Genomic DNA, 19,890 nt, shown 5'->3' with positions numbered 1-19,890 from the left:
TAGCAGGGAGGCTAGGGAGATATGAAGAGCACCAAACTACTGGACAGCGCTGACCTCTCCTGAATCAGGCTGATTAGTTGATCTACATTTTATTTTATTCATGCTAGATGATAATGTCTTGCTATTTGAATGTTCAAATTAGATGAAGAGGTTAACGAGAAGATCCCCGACTTTTTTAACTTTGGCTTTTTTCTTACTTTTGTCACTTCAGTTTCTCCTGGCATGCACTTATTCGCTAACCTGAACGGCCAGTTCGAGTGATATCTCTTACCAACGCACTCACCCATTCAGCATGATGAATCAACTGAAGAGTGGCTGTCAAGGGTCCAGCTAGTGGTAGTGGTGTGGGACACACCGCAAAAAGAAGGTTCACAGCGTCGGCCCTACACCGACTATTAACTTGGTTTGTCCCAGCCCTCAATATTGCCTGGCTGTACCTATACAGAGCTTTCCCTCTGCCTTCTATAAAGTGGCCAAAGAAGATTTGAGGTCATCCTGCAGGATATGTATTCCCTTTTTTTTCTCCACTATCTGTAGTCTTTCTCCACTGGTTTCACTCTTAGATTACCATCTCTACTGAGAAACCTGTTTGCCTTCACTTTACCCTAATGCTACCCTTTTCCCATCTTTTCTTAGCTTCTCCACAACTGTCCCTTTCAGGTTTTCAAGTGCACCTATAACAAAGTTGCCCTTCTTCCTAGCCCTAGGCCAATTCAGTTTAGGCATCTTCCTATCACTCCTCTCTTAACTTGGCTGCCTACTCTCACCACTCCTCTGGCCTTGCAGTTCAATGCTGCCTTCTGCTTTCTCTGACTGGAATGTGGATATCATCTTCTTCATGCTACAAGGGCATATGTGCTGTTGTCCTTCATCTGCATTTGGTGCTAAGGCTCCCATTGAAGTCCTCCTCCTGACAGTTCCCTTTTTTAGGTCAACAACCACGTGTCCTGCCTCTGAGTCATCTTCCCTCACTGCTTTTACTGCCTCTTCGGTTCTATTTCATGATTTTTATATTATAATATGTATTCTTCCTTAATACTTTGTATTATACATACTCAGGGCTCAAACACAGTTCTAGTATTCTGCATCACTGTACAACAGTGGGTATCTACGATGTTACATTCATTATTTAAAACTGACAAGAACTGGATGCATTAAAGCAAAAGGAGTTGCTGCAGATGCTGGCTCTTCATTATAGAGTGCAATAAAGTGCAATAATGCCCTATTGCCATTAAAGTTTTTCTTCCAGACATCAAAGAAACAAACTTACTAGTTGAGTGAATCCTCAGACACACTGTAGCTACTAGCTGGATTGTCCTTAAATGTCTGGGTGGATAAATTATTAGTGTTATCATATTTTATGAGCAAAATCCTAAAATAAAAAATAAAATAAAAAAGAAAAAGAAGATGATTAGCCTCCGGTCTGTTCCATGGCTATCTTATTTGTCCATGCGAACAGTGAAATTGAGAAAACAGGCAATGTGTGAATTTTTTTAATGAGAACTTTGAGATACAAAGAGACAACCAATTTTGCAGAGCAATACCAACAGTCCTCGGGCAACCGAGAAAGCAACGCATTTTTATTATTTTATGGGTCTTTATCACTGTGTTGAGAGTTGTTGTGTGCGTAAGTAGCCTGCTTCTGTGCACATGGGTTTGGCATGTGCATGCTGACAAGCGTGTGTGTACTAATCGTTTTTCAAGCATGGAAGAAAAACTATTGGGTGAAAAATGTGCTTAAAAATAATTAATTAATACTTTCATTAAACAAACTTTTATTAAACATACAGCAGTCTCTTACACATTAGAGAAATTAGTCACAGTAAACATATAAACTGGTAGGTCTTTTATGTCACTGTATAAGGCAGTAATTGTATTATTTCAGTGTTTTCCAGTTCCTTGAGAGAAATCCAAAAGGGAAACACCCAGGAGGCATCCTCACCAGATGCCATAACCACCTAAAGTGGTACAATTTGACTGGAGCAACCCTACAAAACATCTGGCTCGCAGACCAATGAATCCCTCACTTGTTTTGCTTGCAACAAAGACTTGGAGAGTGCACAGCCAGCATCCTGGAAATAGTACAGCAGATAAGGCAAAGGACGTCTTTTTAGTGCTTCAGAATGCTAATTTTCCAGTTTACGCCAATTTGTTTCATAATTAGTGTGAAATTGTCTGTGTGCATGTGTGTTTGAATTTGATTGAGCCTTCAGGCATACTTAAACCACTTTTGAGCAGTAAAAGATAATGAAATTGCCAAATTCTTGTGTTTCTCTTGTATTCTTTATTCTGATCAGTTGTAATACAGAAGCATATCAAAAGCATTATGTTCAACAACATGGTCCAAACACTATAATAATCCAATGTTTACTTGCTTACATCCATAGAATAAAATGTCTTATGTGTTCAGATTGCATTATCTTTAGTGTAAAAAACTCATTGGAATAGTTTTGAACTTCTCATATGTTTTTGACATATTGTGTTTCCCTCCTTTTTTTTATTTTTTTTATTGTGTTACACACCAGATGCCGTTCGACTGATGCTAAACTAATAGTCAGAGTTCTTATTCATTTTTTCCCCCTTTGATTTCCGTGCTCTGACAGAAAACTGCTCGTTCATCAGACGCAGGGCGCTGGAGAGTTGCAGATGACAGTTCTGGGCTGATCTATTACCACTTTGCCCCGGGCTTAATTACCATCTCCCCCCAGAAACATGCAACACTTCGTGTTTCGATGCAATCTCGTTTTAACTCCTCAATCTGCTCGCAACCAGAGAAACACTTTTGATTCTCCTGCTTTTACTGTCCCCCCCGCCCATCTCTGGCGGAGGACCTGAGCGCAAAAAAAAGGCAACAATTAAAGAAAGAGCACAGCGATCACTGGTGATGAATTCCACTCCTGAGTTTGTTATTTCCCAGTGGGATTTGTTGGCAGTGCCAAAGCAGAAGCGGCGGCAGAAGCATCACAACTGTCTTTCACGATGCCACGTGTCACTTTTGACAAGTCTCTGGGATGAAGGAAGCAGACATAAAGCTTTAAAATCAAATTGGTCACACAGCCTTGCCAGTCACCGTGGACAACATATGCAGGCTCACAACCAAGGTGAGGCTGCTCTGACGTCTAGGCGGTGAGCAATCTCTCTCTGTGCTCTAAAATGGAAATGAAACTGTTACACACCCACAGCTATTGAGGAAGGGATTTGTGTGGGCTGAGGTACAACTACACTCGATCGCCACTGTGGGAGAAGCTTTAGCTTTGCCCTTCTTTAAAGTGAGATTTACAAAGAGGAAATGCTTGGGTTGGTTTATTCAAAAGAAGCTCCTGATGGTGGGAAGACAAAAGGTACTTCACACTATCCTCCCTGGGGCACATGTACTCCAAAGCTCCACTTCTCTGCTTTACTCCTTATTCTAAGTACATGTTCCCCCCAAGAGTGCACTGCTCTCTCTCTCCTGCTCCTGTCTCTCCTGCTCAATCTTTTACCGTTTCTTTTTTCTACATCCCTCTCTACCCATATTTTATCACACTTAATTTCACCTGTCTTCTCCCGCCACGCTGTCTCTCATGGTCTGCCTCTGCAGCCCCCTCCTCTGCTCCCTCTCCTTCCCGCTCTCACCTTCACGATTCTCTCTTCTTACCACCTTCCCTCTCCTCTCGCTGCTTCCTACCCTCTTCCTCCCTCCCCATCTCTGCGGGTGTCTGCCGCCACGTGTCGGCTAGCTCAGAGCAAAACCCTCTATTAACAGAAGCCGAGGCCAGATGGCGGCTCAGAGATGGATCACATAAACTCCAAAGGTCTCTGTGAAATCCTGATATATATATATATATATATATATTTTTTTTTTTCATTTGTATCTTAAAATTATGTTGCACTTTACCATTTCACCTACAAGCCCAGCGTTGGACTTTAATTAACAGATTGTAGGCTATAAGACAGGTAAGGATCAGATAAAACCAGCAGGGTATCATGTAACAGTACATTACGTCTACACAGTTTGTGGTTTAGGCATGTTATTTCACACTGTGTTGTCCTGATGAATAACCCCATTCCCTTAGCTCCAACAGTAACCCTCTGTAAATAAGCCTAAAATGAGTTGCCATGACACACACAATTCTGTGATATCTCTTTGACAAAGTATACACACAAGTTTCTATTTCTTTGTAATCATGGAGAAAACTTTGTCGAGAAAACATTCTGGGCCATAATACGTGTCAAGCTTAGAGAGCCAAAAATAATTCAAGTAATACTATATATTTTTTTCTTTAGGGTATGGACAACCCTTTTCATTACACACTATTACTATATAAATTCCTTTGTGCTCCTTCACCAAGGGCTGTCAAACTGTGATGGGTCTTGTTAACACACAGACTTAAAATCCCCAGGCGACACAATTTATTCCCAAAGGGAACTTGTGGCTGCAGATGAGAAATGTAACATGTCTACGAATCCCAAAAGAAAAGAAACAGGTATATCCACAGGGAGGGGAGCCTGCGGTTTGTCTAATGAGGCATAGCCAGACGATACACTCTGGTCAGTTCGGGAGATGAGTGTGAAATTCCCCATTAAATAATGTGAATCTCACATTAAGAGGCCCTCCTGAGGAGAAGTGCCTGTAGTGGGGTTGACTAACTCAATTAATTCTCCGTGCCCACGTAAGTTTCTTCACAAATCAAGGACTTGTTTTAAGGCTGTGTGTGTCACGAATGCCCATTTGTCCTGTCTACGTGTCGGCATCAGAAACGAGTTGGGCAGCGCACACATGGCTGAGCCCGGCTGACTGTGAACCGGTGGCCCGCCCTCAATACCAAAACAAGTCGTCTTCGTCCTGTTTTGTGAATCGACGTCTTTGCCTGCTGCACAGTTTTGATTGTCAGGTACCATTTAGAATGCCACCTCGCGCCTCCTCTCTCTATCCGTTTGCCGTGCTAAAGCTCCACTCTTGCTGCTTTCTCCCCCCTTCCTCCGTCCTTTTCTGGCAACGTGAAGAAAAAAAAAAAACAACAAGTTCATTGTGATTCAGAATGCAGTTCCACGGCTCAATGGGTTCTGTTTGAAATGAGATTTGAGGGAGTGAGCGTAAGAGAGAAAGACAGAGAAACTCCAGCTGCCTCACATCTTGATGAATAAAAGATGGAGGCACTAGCATCTTATAAACAACAACAAAAGAGCATAATTAGTTCGTTTCTTTTTATTTTAGGACTTTATGTGACATTTCCTTTGTATGGCTTCTTTCGTCACATACGTCCTGCCTGCTTTACATGTGCGGGCTTCCCCTTTCTCTTCCAAGTTAACAATAAAGCAGGAATATTTACATTATATGCAAATGGAAACGCTCAGATGCAATTCTTATTATTCTCTTACTGAGTTTACTGTTTTAAAATGGCCTACTCATATGGCCCGTACAAAGCCAACGGCAAACACTAGAAAAGAAGATAATTATTAGGGTTACAGTTTCTCTGTTATTTAACACAAATTCATAATGAGAAAATATATTACATTTAAATGAACGCCACTGAACACACAGTAATACAGCGTCACATTTTGTTTCTTTTTGTCTGTGCCTTTTATCTGTTTCTAGAGACTTCTCAAAATTAAAGACTGTTCTTGTTAGCAGCTATTTAATAAACATGATTTTTCTTGGGGGGGGGGGGCACAAATGCACCAGTAATTTGGTTATTTGTCCTCTTTGAATCCTCGATAACTCCCTAATGTTTCCTTGAAAATTCACATTAATGGGGCTATTGGTCGGACTCCTTTTAGCGTGCTGCTAATTGGCTTTTAATGTAATATGACTTACCTTTAGCTGTATTTTTGATTCCACTTGGGCTACTTTGAGACTCTTTTCCATGAAGCACTTCCAAAATATTTTTGTCAGTATATGTGTGCTTCAGTGAGAGACAGCTCACTTGACATTACAAAAACTTCAGCGAGACGGTGAAGTTCCGTGGATTTTTGAAACAAACACTGTTTGCGCGGTTGTCTTTTGAAGCTCTGTCTGTAGTCTCTCCGTATATCGACTGCTCTGCCACATGTGGCCCAGTCTAATGGCATCTGTGATATCCCTGGAGCACCCTAAGAGAGGCTGATGACAGCATGTGTTTGTCTTCCCTTCTTAAGCTATGGCTCTCATATACACACACACATGCACGTAGCTAGACACACAAACACACACACACAGTACACTTTCCTAATCTTCAATTCAGCTCCCCCCGCCCACTCTTGATGCTTCAGAGCCCTGTAAAGTCTTTAGCCCCAGGTACTGCCTGAGGGCCTGAGCAGCGGCGAGGGCAGGCACGGGGTAGCAGAATCAAAGGATGATTGTGGCGAACATATGTGTATTCATGCGTGTTTGCAAGGAGTGTTTGTCAAATACCTTCTTGCCATTCTGACCTTCATGCACCTGCTTCCTGCTCTTAAAAAAAAAAAAAAAAAAAAAACACCTTTCAGCCCCCTGTCCTTGCTCATCAGACGCCCAAAGAGTGCACTGAGTGGATTCCATTAGCGCGGTAGCTGAAGCGGCCATGCTGGTCTGCACCCACACAGTTCTTGACTCGACACGAGACACAAATGCATAACCCGGCATACCGATGTGCACCAAATTGCCTTCAGACACCTCCTCACAAGAAATGATATCATGGGTATAAAAATATTTCATTTAGAGTGAGACTGCAGTCAGAAAAGAAAATGCTGATTTTCATCAATGGGAACACTTTAATGCCTTAATCACAGCTTATCCCTGCTGCAAAGATTAAAATACCTTGCCAGCAGTGATAGAGCTAACAACACATTTTTACCTCACTTTTTTTTTTTATGTAATTGATCTGAGTTTTAAACACGATGCTTAAGTCAAAATTAAACACTGGAATTACAGTACTAAAGAACATGGCCTTGACTTTATTGGTGGGTCGGTGTTCATGATCACAAAACAGAGCATTATGCTACTCAGATAGTTAAATTTAAGTGTACTCTCCCACACAATCCCACCCAATCACATACTGGAATAGGATGGCGCTGCAGAAATATCACCATTGTTCCAGTGAAAACAGCAAATGTCATTCTCAAAAGATGTCTTATTGCATTTCCTATTCTTACTGCAAAAATGCGCCGTACTCCCCACAGAGCACACTCAAAATGAGCAACCAAATAACTGAAAATGTGAATCAGATATATATTACATATGCCATAAAACAGGGTATTCGGTGCAAACCAGTTGAAACAAAACAAAATCAAAAAAGCCTCATAGTAATTTATAGATAAATAAGATTGGAGTGAAGCCCGGGGAAGTGCAGGACTATGAGGACAAGAAGAACCTCAGCTGGCTGAAAACTGGTCCGCGCTACTACAATAACGCACTGAGCACAAACACAACATCAACTAGCATTAGAAGGGTTTCTTCAGGGACGACATCGATGTTCTCTTGATGAGGAGAAGTCTCACATCAGGAGGGAAGTATGAACCAGACAACATGTAGGGCTTTGTGTAGCAAACATATCATTACTTTGCACTATTCCAGTTTTTTTTTTCCCCCAGTAGCGGTGACACATTCAGGTCATCCTTTTAAATTGCCTCTGAAGTTAACTGTACATCTGTGTGATCTATTGTGTCTTTGCCCCTTGGTGATTTGCCTCTCATGAGGAAATGAGAGGCAGTTGTTGTTTGGTTCATAGAAATCAGTACTTACTGTACACGATTTAAACTGTTCTTCCTGACGACAAACAGCATGGCACTGTGAGGCGCATTAACCTATTCATTGACACTGATGTTTATCTAGCAGTGTGGTAAAGGCAGAAGCCCTAAAATAAGTTTTCATGGAAATTATTTGCATAACATGCAAGTGCAGGACAGTGCGGAACAGTAAGAGGACAGGACGGCATAGTCTAAAAGTAAAGGTTCTCCAGAACTAACTGTCAATCAACATAAACCAGTCTTCAACAGACAATAACGATCAATTAGAAGCAGAGCAATTTAACACCTATATCTATTCCTTGAGACAAGAAAATTAACAATTGTCATGAACAGTCGTATGGTTTCTAGTATTTGTCTTAATTTTGGATTACCCTTTTCTCTACTCAGACTTGTTTGCTGAGTGTAGAACTGGAATCCTTCGTACCTATCTTCTTTTGAGGAACATTTTCCTGCGCACATTACTTGTTGCCTGCATCGTGCCTTTGAGTCCTTATCTGGTGGCCCTGATTCTACTGAAGAGAAACACTTCTGTTAGATTCTATAGCACCAAAATTACAATGAAATCATAATGAAGTTCAGCACAGACTAGAGTAGTGGCAATAGTAGTAGTAGTCCTTCAGTGCCACTTAGCTCCTTCCATCAGTAAGCTTGCTAAGAGATCTTTCTTCCACTTCTAAATATCTTTGCGTGGCTACCCTCGCTTAAATGACGGCTGCACTCGAGATCACTCCAGTAACTCGAGTTGCGAGTTTGTTCGAACCGGGTAACACATGCTATCTGAGCGTGTTTTGACCAAGATGCAGAGAATGTCTTGTGATCTTTGGCTTTCTCAGCCGCAATATATGTTCAGTGGGGTTGAGGTAAGGCGACTGTAGACGTCTTCTTTGGCGCTTAAGCAGTTCCGCAAAGCTGTGAGTTGTGTTTGGTGTCATTATTTTGTTGCAGTATGAAGCCTTATCCACAGAGCTGCAGACCAGAGGATGAAGCATGTCTCTGAAGAATGGAGCACTACTTCTCCTCGGTCAGGGTGGAGAAAATGTGGTGCAGGTATTCAACTTTAGAGCAGCAAAGGACCCCTTGATTATGATATTCCTACCACCATATTAGGCAAACAGAAGAGAGAAAGATGTTCTGTGGTATCTTTCTGTCCCTTTCGCATCTTTACTCACACCCTTCTGTTCCTGCCAGAAGTTTCAAACTCAGATTCAGAAGTAAGTACTTTTGTTCTTCCTCGCCCCAATCATCCACTGTGAAAAGCTGGTTTGTCTTAACCCACTCCAAGCCTTTGGTCTTGTTTCTCGCTCCTGAGGAGTGGTTTAAAGTTCACCACTTGTCCTCTGAGACTCTGCTAAACTACTGAAGCTGAATTTCTGGCGCCCATTAAACAGCCTCCTTTTGACAGCACTTTAGCAGATTGGAGTCTCGCGTTCTTTATTTAGCAAATTGTACATCAGTGTTGCTTTCGTGGTCGTTAGTGAACAAAGTTGAAGTGTTGATTTTCTTTTTGGGGTGACTAATCATGAAGTACCTTTTGCAAATAGGTTGAGAGTGGCATGCATTGCCTCGTAAGAAATTGATTGGAGACCTAGAAATAATTAAGACTAGTAGATATACACTATTATGTATGTATGTAGTATGTATTGACTTTAGTATTTTAAATATTACTTACTCTTCTTGATTAGTCTCAGATTTACATTCTAATATGACAGATTTTTGATGTGATGTAAGGATCTGAGACTCCATAGAATACACGTTTCACAAATAATAGCATTTACAGAATGATGTGACATTAAAGTGACAGCTACAGCAATACATTACATTCTTAACTTTGCTATTGCCGACAATACAGTCACTCTCTCTGTCCAGTCATTAGTCAGTCACCCTCTGAAAAGGATCGAGATCAACCGCTGAACCACTCCAGTTTTTCCTGAATGGAAAACCTGAGCACGTTAGAAGTACAATTATACAGGGTCCCCGCCGCTGTTGTCTCTGACCTTGCTTCCGGCCTGAGGCGTGCTCATGTTTCCAACACCTCCTCCGGGACAAGTAAACACAAAGAGAAGAATAGACAAAGGGGGAGGTCAAATGTGAATTAAAAACACGGGAAAAAAAATATAAGAGAAGATATAATACAAAAAGAGACATTATTGATTGCTTGTTAAAAGTTAAATACACTGTCCACTCTCTTTCTGTGTGTGCTTATATTCTCTCCAGCCTTGAGTCTCTGTATTTGATTGGCATTTTGGGTCCATCATAGCTATTCATAACGTGAACAGATTCGTGTGAAGATGGCCGTGTGTGGACAGGCCCATGGACAGCATGACACATGACAACCTTCAAACAGCCAATGCTTTGTTTCCCTAGCAAAGATCCACCCCTCCCTATATATATCTCACCATCTTTTTCCCTCCCTCCTTCCCTTCCTCCGTCCCGCTCTCTCCCCCTCTCTCACCTGGCATCAACAAGTGATCTTTCTGGAACCATGGGCGGGTCATAAGGAATAGCCAGAGTGGTGCCACCGGCTTTTGAAAGCCTTGTTATTACAATGAGCGAGAGGCATACCTCGCTGACAAAGAAGCGAGAGACACAAAGGAGAGAGACTACCCCTTGGGTAAGGGTGGGGGGAAGGAGGGCAGGCAGTTAGCTGAAGATAGGCGTGGGAGGATGCAGAGATGGAGGGCAGAGAAGAGGGTGATGTAGACAATTTATGAGGTTCAGTATGGGGGCTTGATTATTATGTGTGTCTGGATGTGTGTAAGTGTGAGTAAAAAAAAAAAATAAAAAATCCTGGCAGCTTTTCTTTGACAGATTGTTAGTTAAAGATAAGGCTGGATGGATAGAGGCAGTGAATGATGGCGAAGGTGAAAAAATGGAGGCTTGATAGTTGTGTTCAGTGGATAGGTTTGTATCAGGTATAATTGCCTGACAAAAGGTTTGAACTTGCTTTTTTCTTAGAAATTAAAGAACATAGCCTGGACACTGATCCATATCATGGACAAATCTGAGCTGGCAAAAGGGAAGAAAGCGTGTACACCCTGCATGCAGTGCGGGACTTTGTCTGAAACAGGCTACCACTGTCAAAACATATCCTTTAATCTCTTTTTCCCCGTACCCAGCCCCCTTCTTTCTCTGAAAATCTAGGACATTCTTTTTCATCATCAGTGTGCTCTCCGGTCTCTGTGGTATGCTGAGCCTTAATGCCAAAAATGAAACTCCATAGTTAAGGAGTCTCTTTCTTTTCACCAGCGTCCTCTGTTGCAGGCACTGTCCAGTGGGTAGGTGGTGTCTGAATGCGGGTCCTTCTCGTGACCTTTCAGGCTATTCACAAAAAAAGTGGAATACAATCCACGGCTGTATCTGTAGCAAAGAAACCCACAATACATTTGCGAGAGAAAAACTACAAAGCAGAGAGCAAAGTGACTGCCTCTTTGTTGGTGCACATGTACAAGGAATTTTATTTCCTTAGAACTCACCTTGTCAAGATGGACGCGTACTCTTGGCACAGCTCAACGTTTAGCAGCGTCCTTTGATTAGTTTTGTTTGCTTTTAGACCGAGAATCACTATTAGGAATGTATAAAGCATAATTGAAATAAAAATAAGACATTATCAGAGCGCAACATTTGTGGTTTGATGATATACCCTGGAGAACGACAATCCAAATCAAGCAGCTCCAATATTATATTGTCTTTTGTTATCATTTCCATTGCCCATTGGCTTTTCTTGCTATCATTTCTTTAATGACACTTTCACACCACACCATTTGGCTTATGAGCCATTGTGCTGTTTCCCCTAATGCCCCTGAAAGTAACAAATGATGATGGCTAAGTAGATACTCCTCTTTCTTCAGCACTGTCATATTATCTCTACTGTTTCTGGCGGTGGTCTTTACAGGAAAGACAGTATCACCTTTCTCTGCATATTCTAAGCTGTCAGCAGAGGGTTGTAGGTGCCCGGAGCAAACTAATTTGATTCACATTAATATGATGAAAAAAAAAGTCTTTATAGGATGCTGTTTATGCTGTTTAAACCTAATCTACACACAGAGTCATGTTTCAGAGGCAGCCACGAGGTGGTGCTGAAATCCTGTCCTCCCTCTTCCACGGACCCTCATGGGCTTCCTCAAATGAGGCTGACTCTGTTGTTGTTGAAATACTTTGGCAGGCGCAAGGCAAGAGTTACAGTCCCAGGTTTAATTGTGTTTTGAAGAGAGGGAAAAAAAAACTGCCATAATAACAAGGAAATACAATAAAGCTATAATGAGCTCCAGAAATTCCAGCTTAAACACTGAACAGCAGGGCACTTAGCAGCCTACTGTTTGGTTCCAGTGGTAATACGGAGATAAAACCTGATGGGGAGTTTTCTGTTCTGTTAGCCTGTTTTCAGATTTAGTCTTATAATCTATTATTCATTCTGCTGATTCTTCTCATTGCAGCTGGTTTGCATAAACCCACAGCATCATTAAATAAAAGAAGCTAATTGATTAGTTCTGGTGTAGCACACTTTGGAGCTCACTGTGTGTAGGAAATGTATAACTTCAGCCTTCTCTGTGACTCCTAGTAATTTCAACGCATTAAAACTGTTTTCATCATTAACAAGAGGAGGCGGGCTAAACAAGCATCTCGAGCCTCGAGGGCTATTGATGTATTGACCTTCCAAAAATGGATTCAGATCAATAGTTTGAAGGTGCACCTATCTAATACACTGATCCTACACAAGGTAAAACTGAGAAATGCAGAAGTATCTTTCAGCTCACAGCTATGTGGGAGAGAGAAAGAACAACAGATTGCATCTGGCAAGAGGCTATGATCTATAAAAAGGAGCTGAGGAAGGGATAGACAAATCTGACTCTGCAAAAGCAAACAGATATATTGGTCTCCACCAGTAAACCTCACCTAAGGCTGGAGTATCAGCAATATTTGCTTGCCTGCTGTTTCCTAGCAATACCACCGGTGTCAGGCCGAAGCCAGTGAAGAGAGATTACCCAGGGTGTCTCTCTGTGGTCCAACACATAGTGGCATATGATTGCCAGTGGAAAATTAATTAGCGTATGGGACAAGGTTACAGACACATAATGAAAGTTATTGGCCATGTCACTTCATTTCCCTGGACCCCCCTATTACTTTCCATCAGGTTAGTCAGCCATGAAATGGGAGTTTCGTATGATGCAAGGAGGACCGTGCCGCCACACCTTCACCAACAACACCTCCCACCCTTTTCTCCCAGAGGCTTTGCACATGAATGATCAGGGCACTTAGACTAATGTGGATGCTGCCGGGTGATGAGGAGGACTTGAGGGTGCTAACCTATCATTTTGCATTATCACAGCACATTTGGGCATCATTTGACCAAACGGCAGCATTCGCGACTAGCTCCAGCCCGTATTCACCTGCCTAACATACTGTATATTCACGCTGATCAGCCTAAAATCTAACAGAGATACTTGGGGCCAGTAGTATGTGTGAATTTCCGGTCAAGATGGAGCATTGGCACTGACTTGTTGTTCCGAAATGACTCGACTCATAGGTGATGTTTTCCTTTTCCAAAAAGCTCAATATAAGAAAGGGGTTCATGCACATGGCGTCAGAAAACAATTGCTATTTTAACAAAAAACTCAAAACTGCTGTAGAAGCCCAGAACAGTGTAGGAATCAGATACCAAAGCAAAGCCAATAACCTCAATAACCTGCCACAGCGACTTTTTTTTTTTTTAAATCTTCCAAATCAATAGAAAGTAGCAGTGAATGCACAAACATACAAAGCAAAGACCACTTTGGTGTGCGTTTAGTTAACGTTTCCCCTGCCTACGCCGGCTGCGTTGAATAGTATGAGTGCATCGTCGGTTGATTTTCTGTGCAAATTTTTTAGTGCCCCTCGAGCTTCTTCCATGCGCCTCCAGCCCAATCACACCGACCCAGCATGCAAGCACAACTGATACAGCCCTCACAAAGCAGATCATTTGTTCGCTCCCCAACGAACATGGTTGAATCTATTTATTTATTTTTTTTCCCCTCACAGAATACACAATGATGGAATGGGATAATGAGGGTTCGCTCGCATCCTCTATTGAACTAACAAGTCTTATTTTTAAGCTTCGTATGCATGCATCAGCTGGCTTAATTTAGCCTTGTGTTTCGCCCTTGCAATAGTGTAGACTGCATAAAACGCACTCTTGAAAAACAAAAAACAAAAATGGGAAAAACTGGGCCGTCAGCATAAACAGTATGAGTGCCTTTACGTGTGTGTTGTTAGACACAGACAAACTCATCAATACAAAAATAAAAATTAATAAATGTTGTTATGTCTTTGATGATACTGTGTGGTTATTTCAAATTTATTTATCTGTTTGTTTCACATAATGGCGCAGGAACAGCTTATAAAGTAGCTTAAAGCGTAGAAGAAAAGGAAGCTTCCCAGCAGCATAATGAAAGGACATTACAGCAGATTATTATGGATATTTGCGAAACGCACCGGCAAACACACACCTACATACATATGCTCACTTGGATCACTTTCTGTGTTCCAAGCTGAAATGGCCACCTTTGATGTGAAATTTGTTTGAAATCATCAAAAGTGGATTCAGACCTTTTCATTTCTGAATCAGTAATGGGCAAAGAATCTGCAGTAATTGTATGAGACAAAAAGAGATAAAAAAAGACAAAAGAAACTCAAAAAACAAAGGACCTTCAAAGACAAACATGGCTATAGAGGCACTTGGCACGGAGTGGGTGTATAATTTATAAAGTTTCGAAACTCTCACATCTCACACTTTTACTTGTTGTCTTGTTATTGTTTTCTCTCTCATTCTTTCTTTTTTTTCACCCTCTGTTTAAGATAGGGCCCATCCATCACAGAGGCATCTCAGGCATCAGCACGGGTCTCCAAATCAATGGCTCATTGACTGGCCCAGCAGCAGACATGGACACACGTCTGTCTCCCTGACAGTTACAAAAAAGAAACAGGAATACAAATTGGGCATCACTGTCTGACTGAGAGGGCAAGAGAACAGATCATTGACAATCATGACACAAATCCATCTCTGATTCTTGAAAACCTCTTTTTCTGTTGTTACCCACGGTTCCCCCAAGTCCCCTTGTTTGGCACCCATCGATATAGACATGTGCGGAATAGTCATTTTGCCTGGCTGCCATACGGGAGTATGAACTTAGGTGCTTTGGGCATTTTGACAATGGGAGGAGCATTGAGGCAAAAGCGTGTCAGTGGCTTTGCTGTTTATTGATTGCAAATGTGGTGAGAGCTTAATTGATTCACACTTTGAGATCAACACGATAAGCTCCAGGCCTTGGGAATACAGTGGGGCTGTGCAGGTAGGAAACAGACGGACGGCTGGGAAGGGCATGGAAAGTGTGGATCAGTGGAGTGGAAAGAGTAGTTTGTTGTTTGCTGCAGGTCAGTGTGCTCACAAAAATCAGAACTGTCAAGATCTAAAGAAATTCCTGAATAACTGCAAGTAAGCTGCGAGTTGAACAGCCTGGTCTGTGCTACCATTGATGTTTTATTATCACAGCCTTACATTTAGTTAGGATTTTGATCAGGCAAATAGACTCAATAAAAAACTGTGTTGCCCTCTCTGGTTGCTAAAGTACAAACTGAATTGGGATAGACTTTCTGCTCCTGCTGCATGGAACAAATCTGCAGTCTAATCTCAAACTTAAAAATGTATTCTTCCTGAACAAGTTTCAAAATACAGTAAAATCTGTTGAGTCCTGTTTGCCTGTGTGCAAATGTTTTACCTGAGCATTCCGATGTCGAGACTGATGTGATTTTATGTTATCTTATATGTTAGCACTCAGACCTCAGATCTCAACAGGACAAACCTGGTTAACTCGAGCCTGGAGCCTATCCCAGCTGTCACTGGGCGAGAGGCGGGGTACACCCTGGACAGGTCGCCAGTCTATCACAGGGCTAACACAGAGAGACAGACAACCATTCACACTCACATGCACACCTACGGCCACTTCAGAATCACCAATGAACCTACTGAGCATGTGTTTGGACAGTGGGAGGAAGCTGGAGTACCTGGAGAGAACCCACGCAGACACAGGGAGAACATGCAAACTCCACACAGCTGATACTAACTTCTGTCATCCAAAAAAAAGTGATCGAAGCAAGGAGTTTGAAAGTTGTGAATTCAAAAATATGACTTTCTATTCACAATTCAATGCTGAAATGTGTTATTTCTGCCATTACCAGGTACCAGACTCCTTGGGATCATTCTTATATAAGATACAGGTAGAGCATATCTCTTCCTCTTTCTCCATCTCGAAGCAGTTCATAGTTGTCATGGTTTAAAATAAATATAGTTCTATGACATACAGATAATTAGAATATATTTAGTGAGTTGGCAATCCATCACAACTGAATGAATGCCACTGATAGCCAAACAAAACAAATGTTTTATGGTACTGGCAGAAAGAACGACAGTAATGTTTATCAGTAACGGTGTCTGTCTGGTCAGACTTTGGGCCGACACAAGTCCATCAAACGGAAGGGGTGCTGACCTAAACACCAGTGTCTGTCCATCACAGGTTCATAGACATGCCTTTCCGTCTGTTACTGATCTCATTGGTTTTGTTGGCAAGTGCTGTACATTAAAACATCAGAACTCATCAAATAGTTTATGTTTTAATGCTTTTGCACAGTCTCAAAAGCACACACACACACACACACACACACACACACAGACTGTTTTAGTTCCCATTTTGTCTGAAGTGCATTTACTGACTGTGTTTAAATAGTCTCCCTAGAAGAACAAAATTCAAGCCAAAGGATCTGTTAAATTCACATCTTCCTTCGATTGCACAAGGTACCATAGGCAAAAGTGGTTGATTTGTGAGGGCTTCGGGTAGTTTTTAAAACATCCATTAAATCCTCCATCATTCCCTCCATCTCAGCCTTTCTTTTCAGTCCTCTCTCTTACGTTTCATCCCACACGCCTCCCATCTTACTCAAGCGACCCTTAAAAATACCACTTTCAGTCCCCTCTCGTCTTATTAGAAACCTTTCCAATGGCTTCTCTCTCCAGGATCAAAACCAAAGTGCCAGTTGTCCCCCCATCAATATGACTTCCCAGGGTGAAGCCTTGAATCCAACAAGAGACAGAAGTCACCGATGGGATTGCTGCCGGACCCGCAGGCGGCTGGCCAGGCAGACTAACAAGTAGCTAGATGGACACCTAAAAAGTTTGTCAAAATGAAGCTGCCTTTTTCTGTGCTGTTCCGGGGCTTAAAATGGAAAAGGCAGGATGAAAACAAGGCTACATGGGACCGCAGCCATGTCTCTATGTTCCGCAGATGAAGAAAGGACGCCTGATCAAGCGCAGCGGGGGAAGAAAGCGGGCTGGGAGGCCAGAGGGATTTGTGCCTCTGTTTGTGTGTGTTTGTGCATGCACGAACAGCCATGTGTTTATGGTCGAGCATGGAAGTCATAAGATTTTCTGTATGAAAAAACTAAAATAAAAATGAAAAGCCTCTGCAAGTAGATGCACGCAGCCCTCAGGCCGATTCTGCAAAGTCCAGGAAAAGTTTTTGACCAGTGAGTGAATACAGGATAATTATATTACTGCTTCTGAGATAAAAGGATGAAAGTTGTCCAGTGTTTGATTGATATCTTAAGTAGGAGACCAGAGCTTTAGATGTATAAATCATACTGCCATACAGGACACATAAAGAGCGCTTTCTTGAGTTTCCTGTGGTTGCCATCCCCAATAAAATGTCTGTTTTATTATTAGAAGTGAGATTTCAGCTTCTGCTGTCTTGACACCGCAACCTCGAAAGTTGAGTCTGAATCGAGTCGAGGCAAACTTTGGAAAACACAATAATCAAAGCAACATTTCATATAGCTGTGAATCTTGCCAGAAGCAATACACATCAATAGCAACTGATCAATATTTTGTCTCCAAGGCCTTAGCTGGTGAAAGTGAACTTCAGTGAAATGCATTCATTTTCCAAACAGCATATCCCTGAATGGATATATTGGCTAAACACCTCAGTCCTACGGCTGGGCGGCAACTACACACAAATCAGCTGCATAATCGTAATGTTTTCAGGGCGTTTAACGGAGGGCAGCTATAATGTGCTGTATTTAGAAATGCAACATATGCTAATGACATTTTAGCTATTACGCTGTGTTTGGATTGCTTTTCCCATATATATGTTAAAGGAAATGTCATCACTGCCTACGCTGTCTTCTGGAAAACTAAATGTGTTAGTTTATAATTGTGTAGATTTAAGTTTTGAGCATTCTTATGACCAGTACAAGAACATAAACACATTTTGTTTAGTGGGAATTTTCTGAAATGGCTAATGTTGGCTGACGAGGCTAGGTTAAGCTTGTTTTTTTTTTTTTGTTGTTGTTGTTTTTTTTTTTTTTGCATATATTATGTGCAAGAATGTCATTTTGGGAAGCATGTCTCATTATTACATGATTTAATAAACACCTTTCCAAGTATTGCTATAATATCTTTATGAGCATTTACTTCGTTATGCAGATGCCCACTTAGATGGTATTTAGATAATATCTGCTTTGCTCTAACTTCAAGCAGAGACATACAGTAACTTGCCAGTTCATTAGGTACACTGTTGTAAACAAATATATTCCAATGTCCTGCACTAAATCTTAGAGTATGATCATGTTGGAGGATGTAGGTTGTGGTGCTGATAAAGTTTATTGAATTAAGAAGTGTTTCTGTTATTTAGCCTAGCCCACAGGCTAGAATGGGGTTGTCAGAATAATAGAAACACGTGTCCGTACAACACAATACAATCCAATGGGACTGCAAACCACGGCCTCCACAAAAACACACACACACACACACACACACACACAAAAAAAAACACAGTTGAATGAACAGCTCTCTCTCTTATTTTAAACAAATGCTGAATACCATAACCTTCATGAAGCTAAGACTCAGTGCAGGGCTGTTGCATTACAATGCACTTTCTCTAGTGTACTTAATGGCACTGAATGATCAGCAGGAAAGGAACAGTGAAAGTGGCAGTGGCGTAATCAAAGTCATATTGTCGGCTGACTGGTGAATGCCAGAAAGTAGTAAAGTAGTAAAATCCTATTTCTCAGAACCCAAATGTCCTACAGTTCAGTTGTGTGCTTATATAGCCATACATTTGTTTTTCATTTATAATACAAAGTGAAGTAACGGGGTGACAGGGCTGAATGATGCACCGTTCCTTTAACATAAACTGATTTGGGATTTCACTGTGAGTCAGACCTGAGGTGTGCCAACTATGAAAAATGCCTTTTTCTTGTTTATTCTGACATGGATAATATATTTTTATCCTCCACATCGAGACCCCCTTTACTCATCACGTGTAGTTGCCTGATCACTCTTCCGCTATTCTTCACTCTACATCTCAGCAAGTATGCAGTCAGGCGAAAGAAGGATGTCCCCCTTAGGTGAGACATACCTGCGCTCTCCTGCTTCCCCGTGAACCAGGAATAAAGCGTGACGTCTGCCTTGACTGCTTCCATAGTGCAAGAGGCGGGTGTAATTTTACAGCTACTTGACTGCCAAAATGCATTAACCAGTACCAAACTGTAAATAATTAAATATCTGGGTGACATGGTTTGGCAAGTGCGCCAAGTTGCTTGATTAAAACTTTATCAGCAGACACTGTGAAAAGTTTCCAAAACAATTAATTACCAGGGTATTAATGGTGGCTTGTGCTATGTGAAACACGATAAAGTGGGGGACTTAATTAAAAAACTCATTATACTTCACAATTTCTGAGTTTTCAAATGGATGTGGCACAATTTTTTCTTCTCCTCTCTCTGTCGCCCTCTTTTTCTCCTTTTCTTCTTCTCCCTCTTTCTCTCTCTTTCGCTCTCTCTTTCTCCTACACGCATGCAGACGCTTTGCTTCAGCAGCTATTAATGCGCCACCTCTGCAGATCCAAAGTGGGTGTGTGTGAACTTTGCCATTCATTGTCACAATTATATATTCAAATCCCAGCTCATTTTTCAAATTTCTTTTATTTTTTTTTCCAAGCGGAGAAACTGAGAAATTAATTTCCGCTCTCCTCTGACACTGACGGGAATCCACAAGAGGAAGCCGCAGAGTCTTGTCAGCGAGGACATGAGGGGTGATGAACACCTCGCTGGCAGGTGCTCTTTTCTTCTCTATCCCTTTCGCATGCCCTCACTGACACTGGCGCAGACCCAGGCCTCATC

General features: G+C 41.7%; 1 protein-coding gene across 1 annotated transcript in view; it reads right to left on the bottom strand.

Moving 5' to 3' along the window:
• Positions 1–19,191, bottom strand: part of smtla (somatolactin alpha) — a gene marked incomplete at its 5' end in the record, with an annotated part of 31,584 nt that extends 12,393 nt beyond the window's left edge. The window contains one exon of the mRNA XM_084558126.1: positions 19,128–19,191. Coding sequence (XP_084414252.1) covers positions 19,128–19,191 — 64 coding nt within the window. The remainder of the gene's footprint in view (positions 1–19,127) is intronic.
• Between the last annotated feature and the right edge of the window lie 699 nt (positions 19,192–19,890).

This window comes from Chelon labrosus (assembly GCF_963514085.1).
Source record: "Chelon labrosus genome assembly, chromosome: 13".
Classification (NCBI taxonomy): Eukaryota; Metazoa; Chordata; class Actinopteri; order Mugiliformes; family Mugilidae; genus Chelon; species Chelon labrosus.
This window is presented reverse-complemented; position numbering and strand designations above follow the sequence as displayed.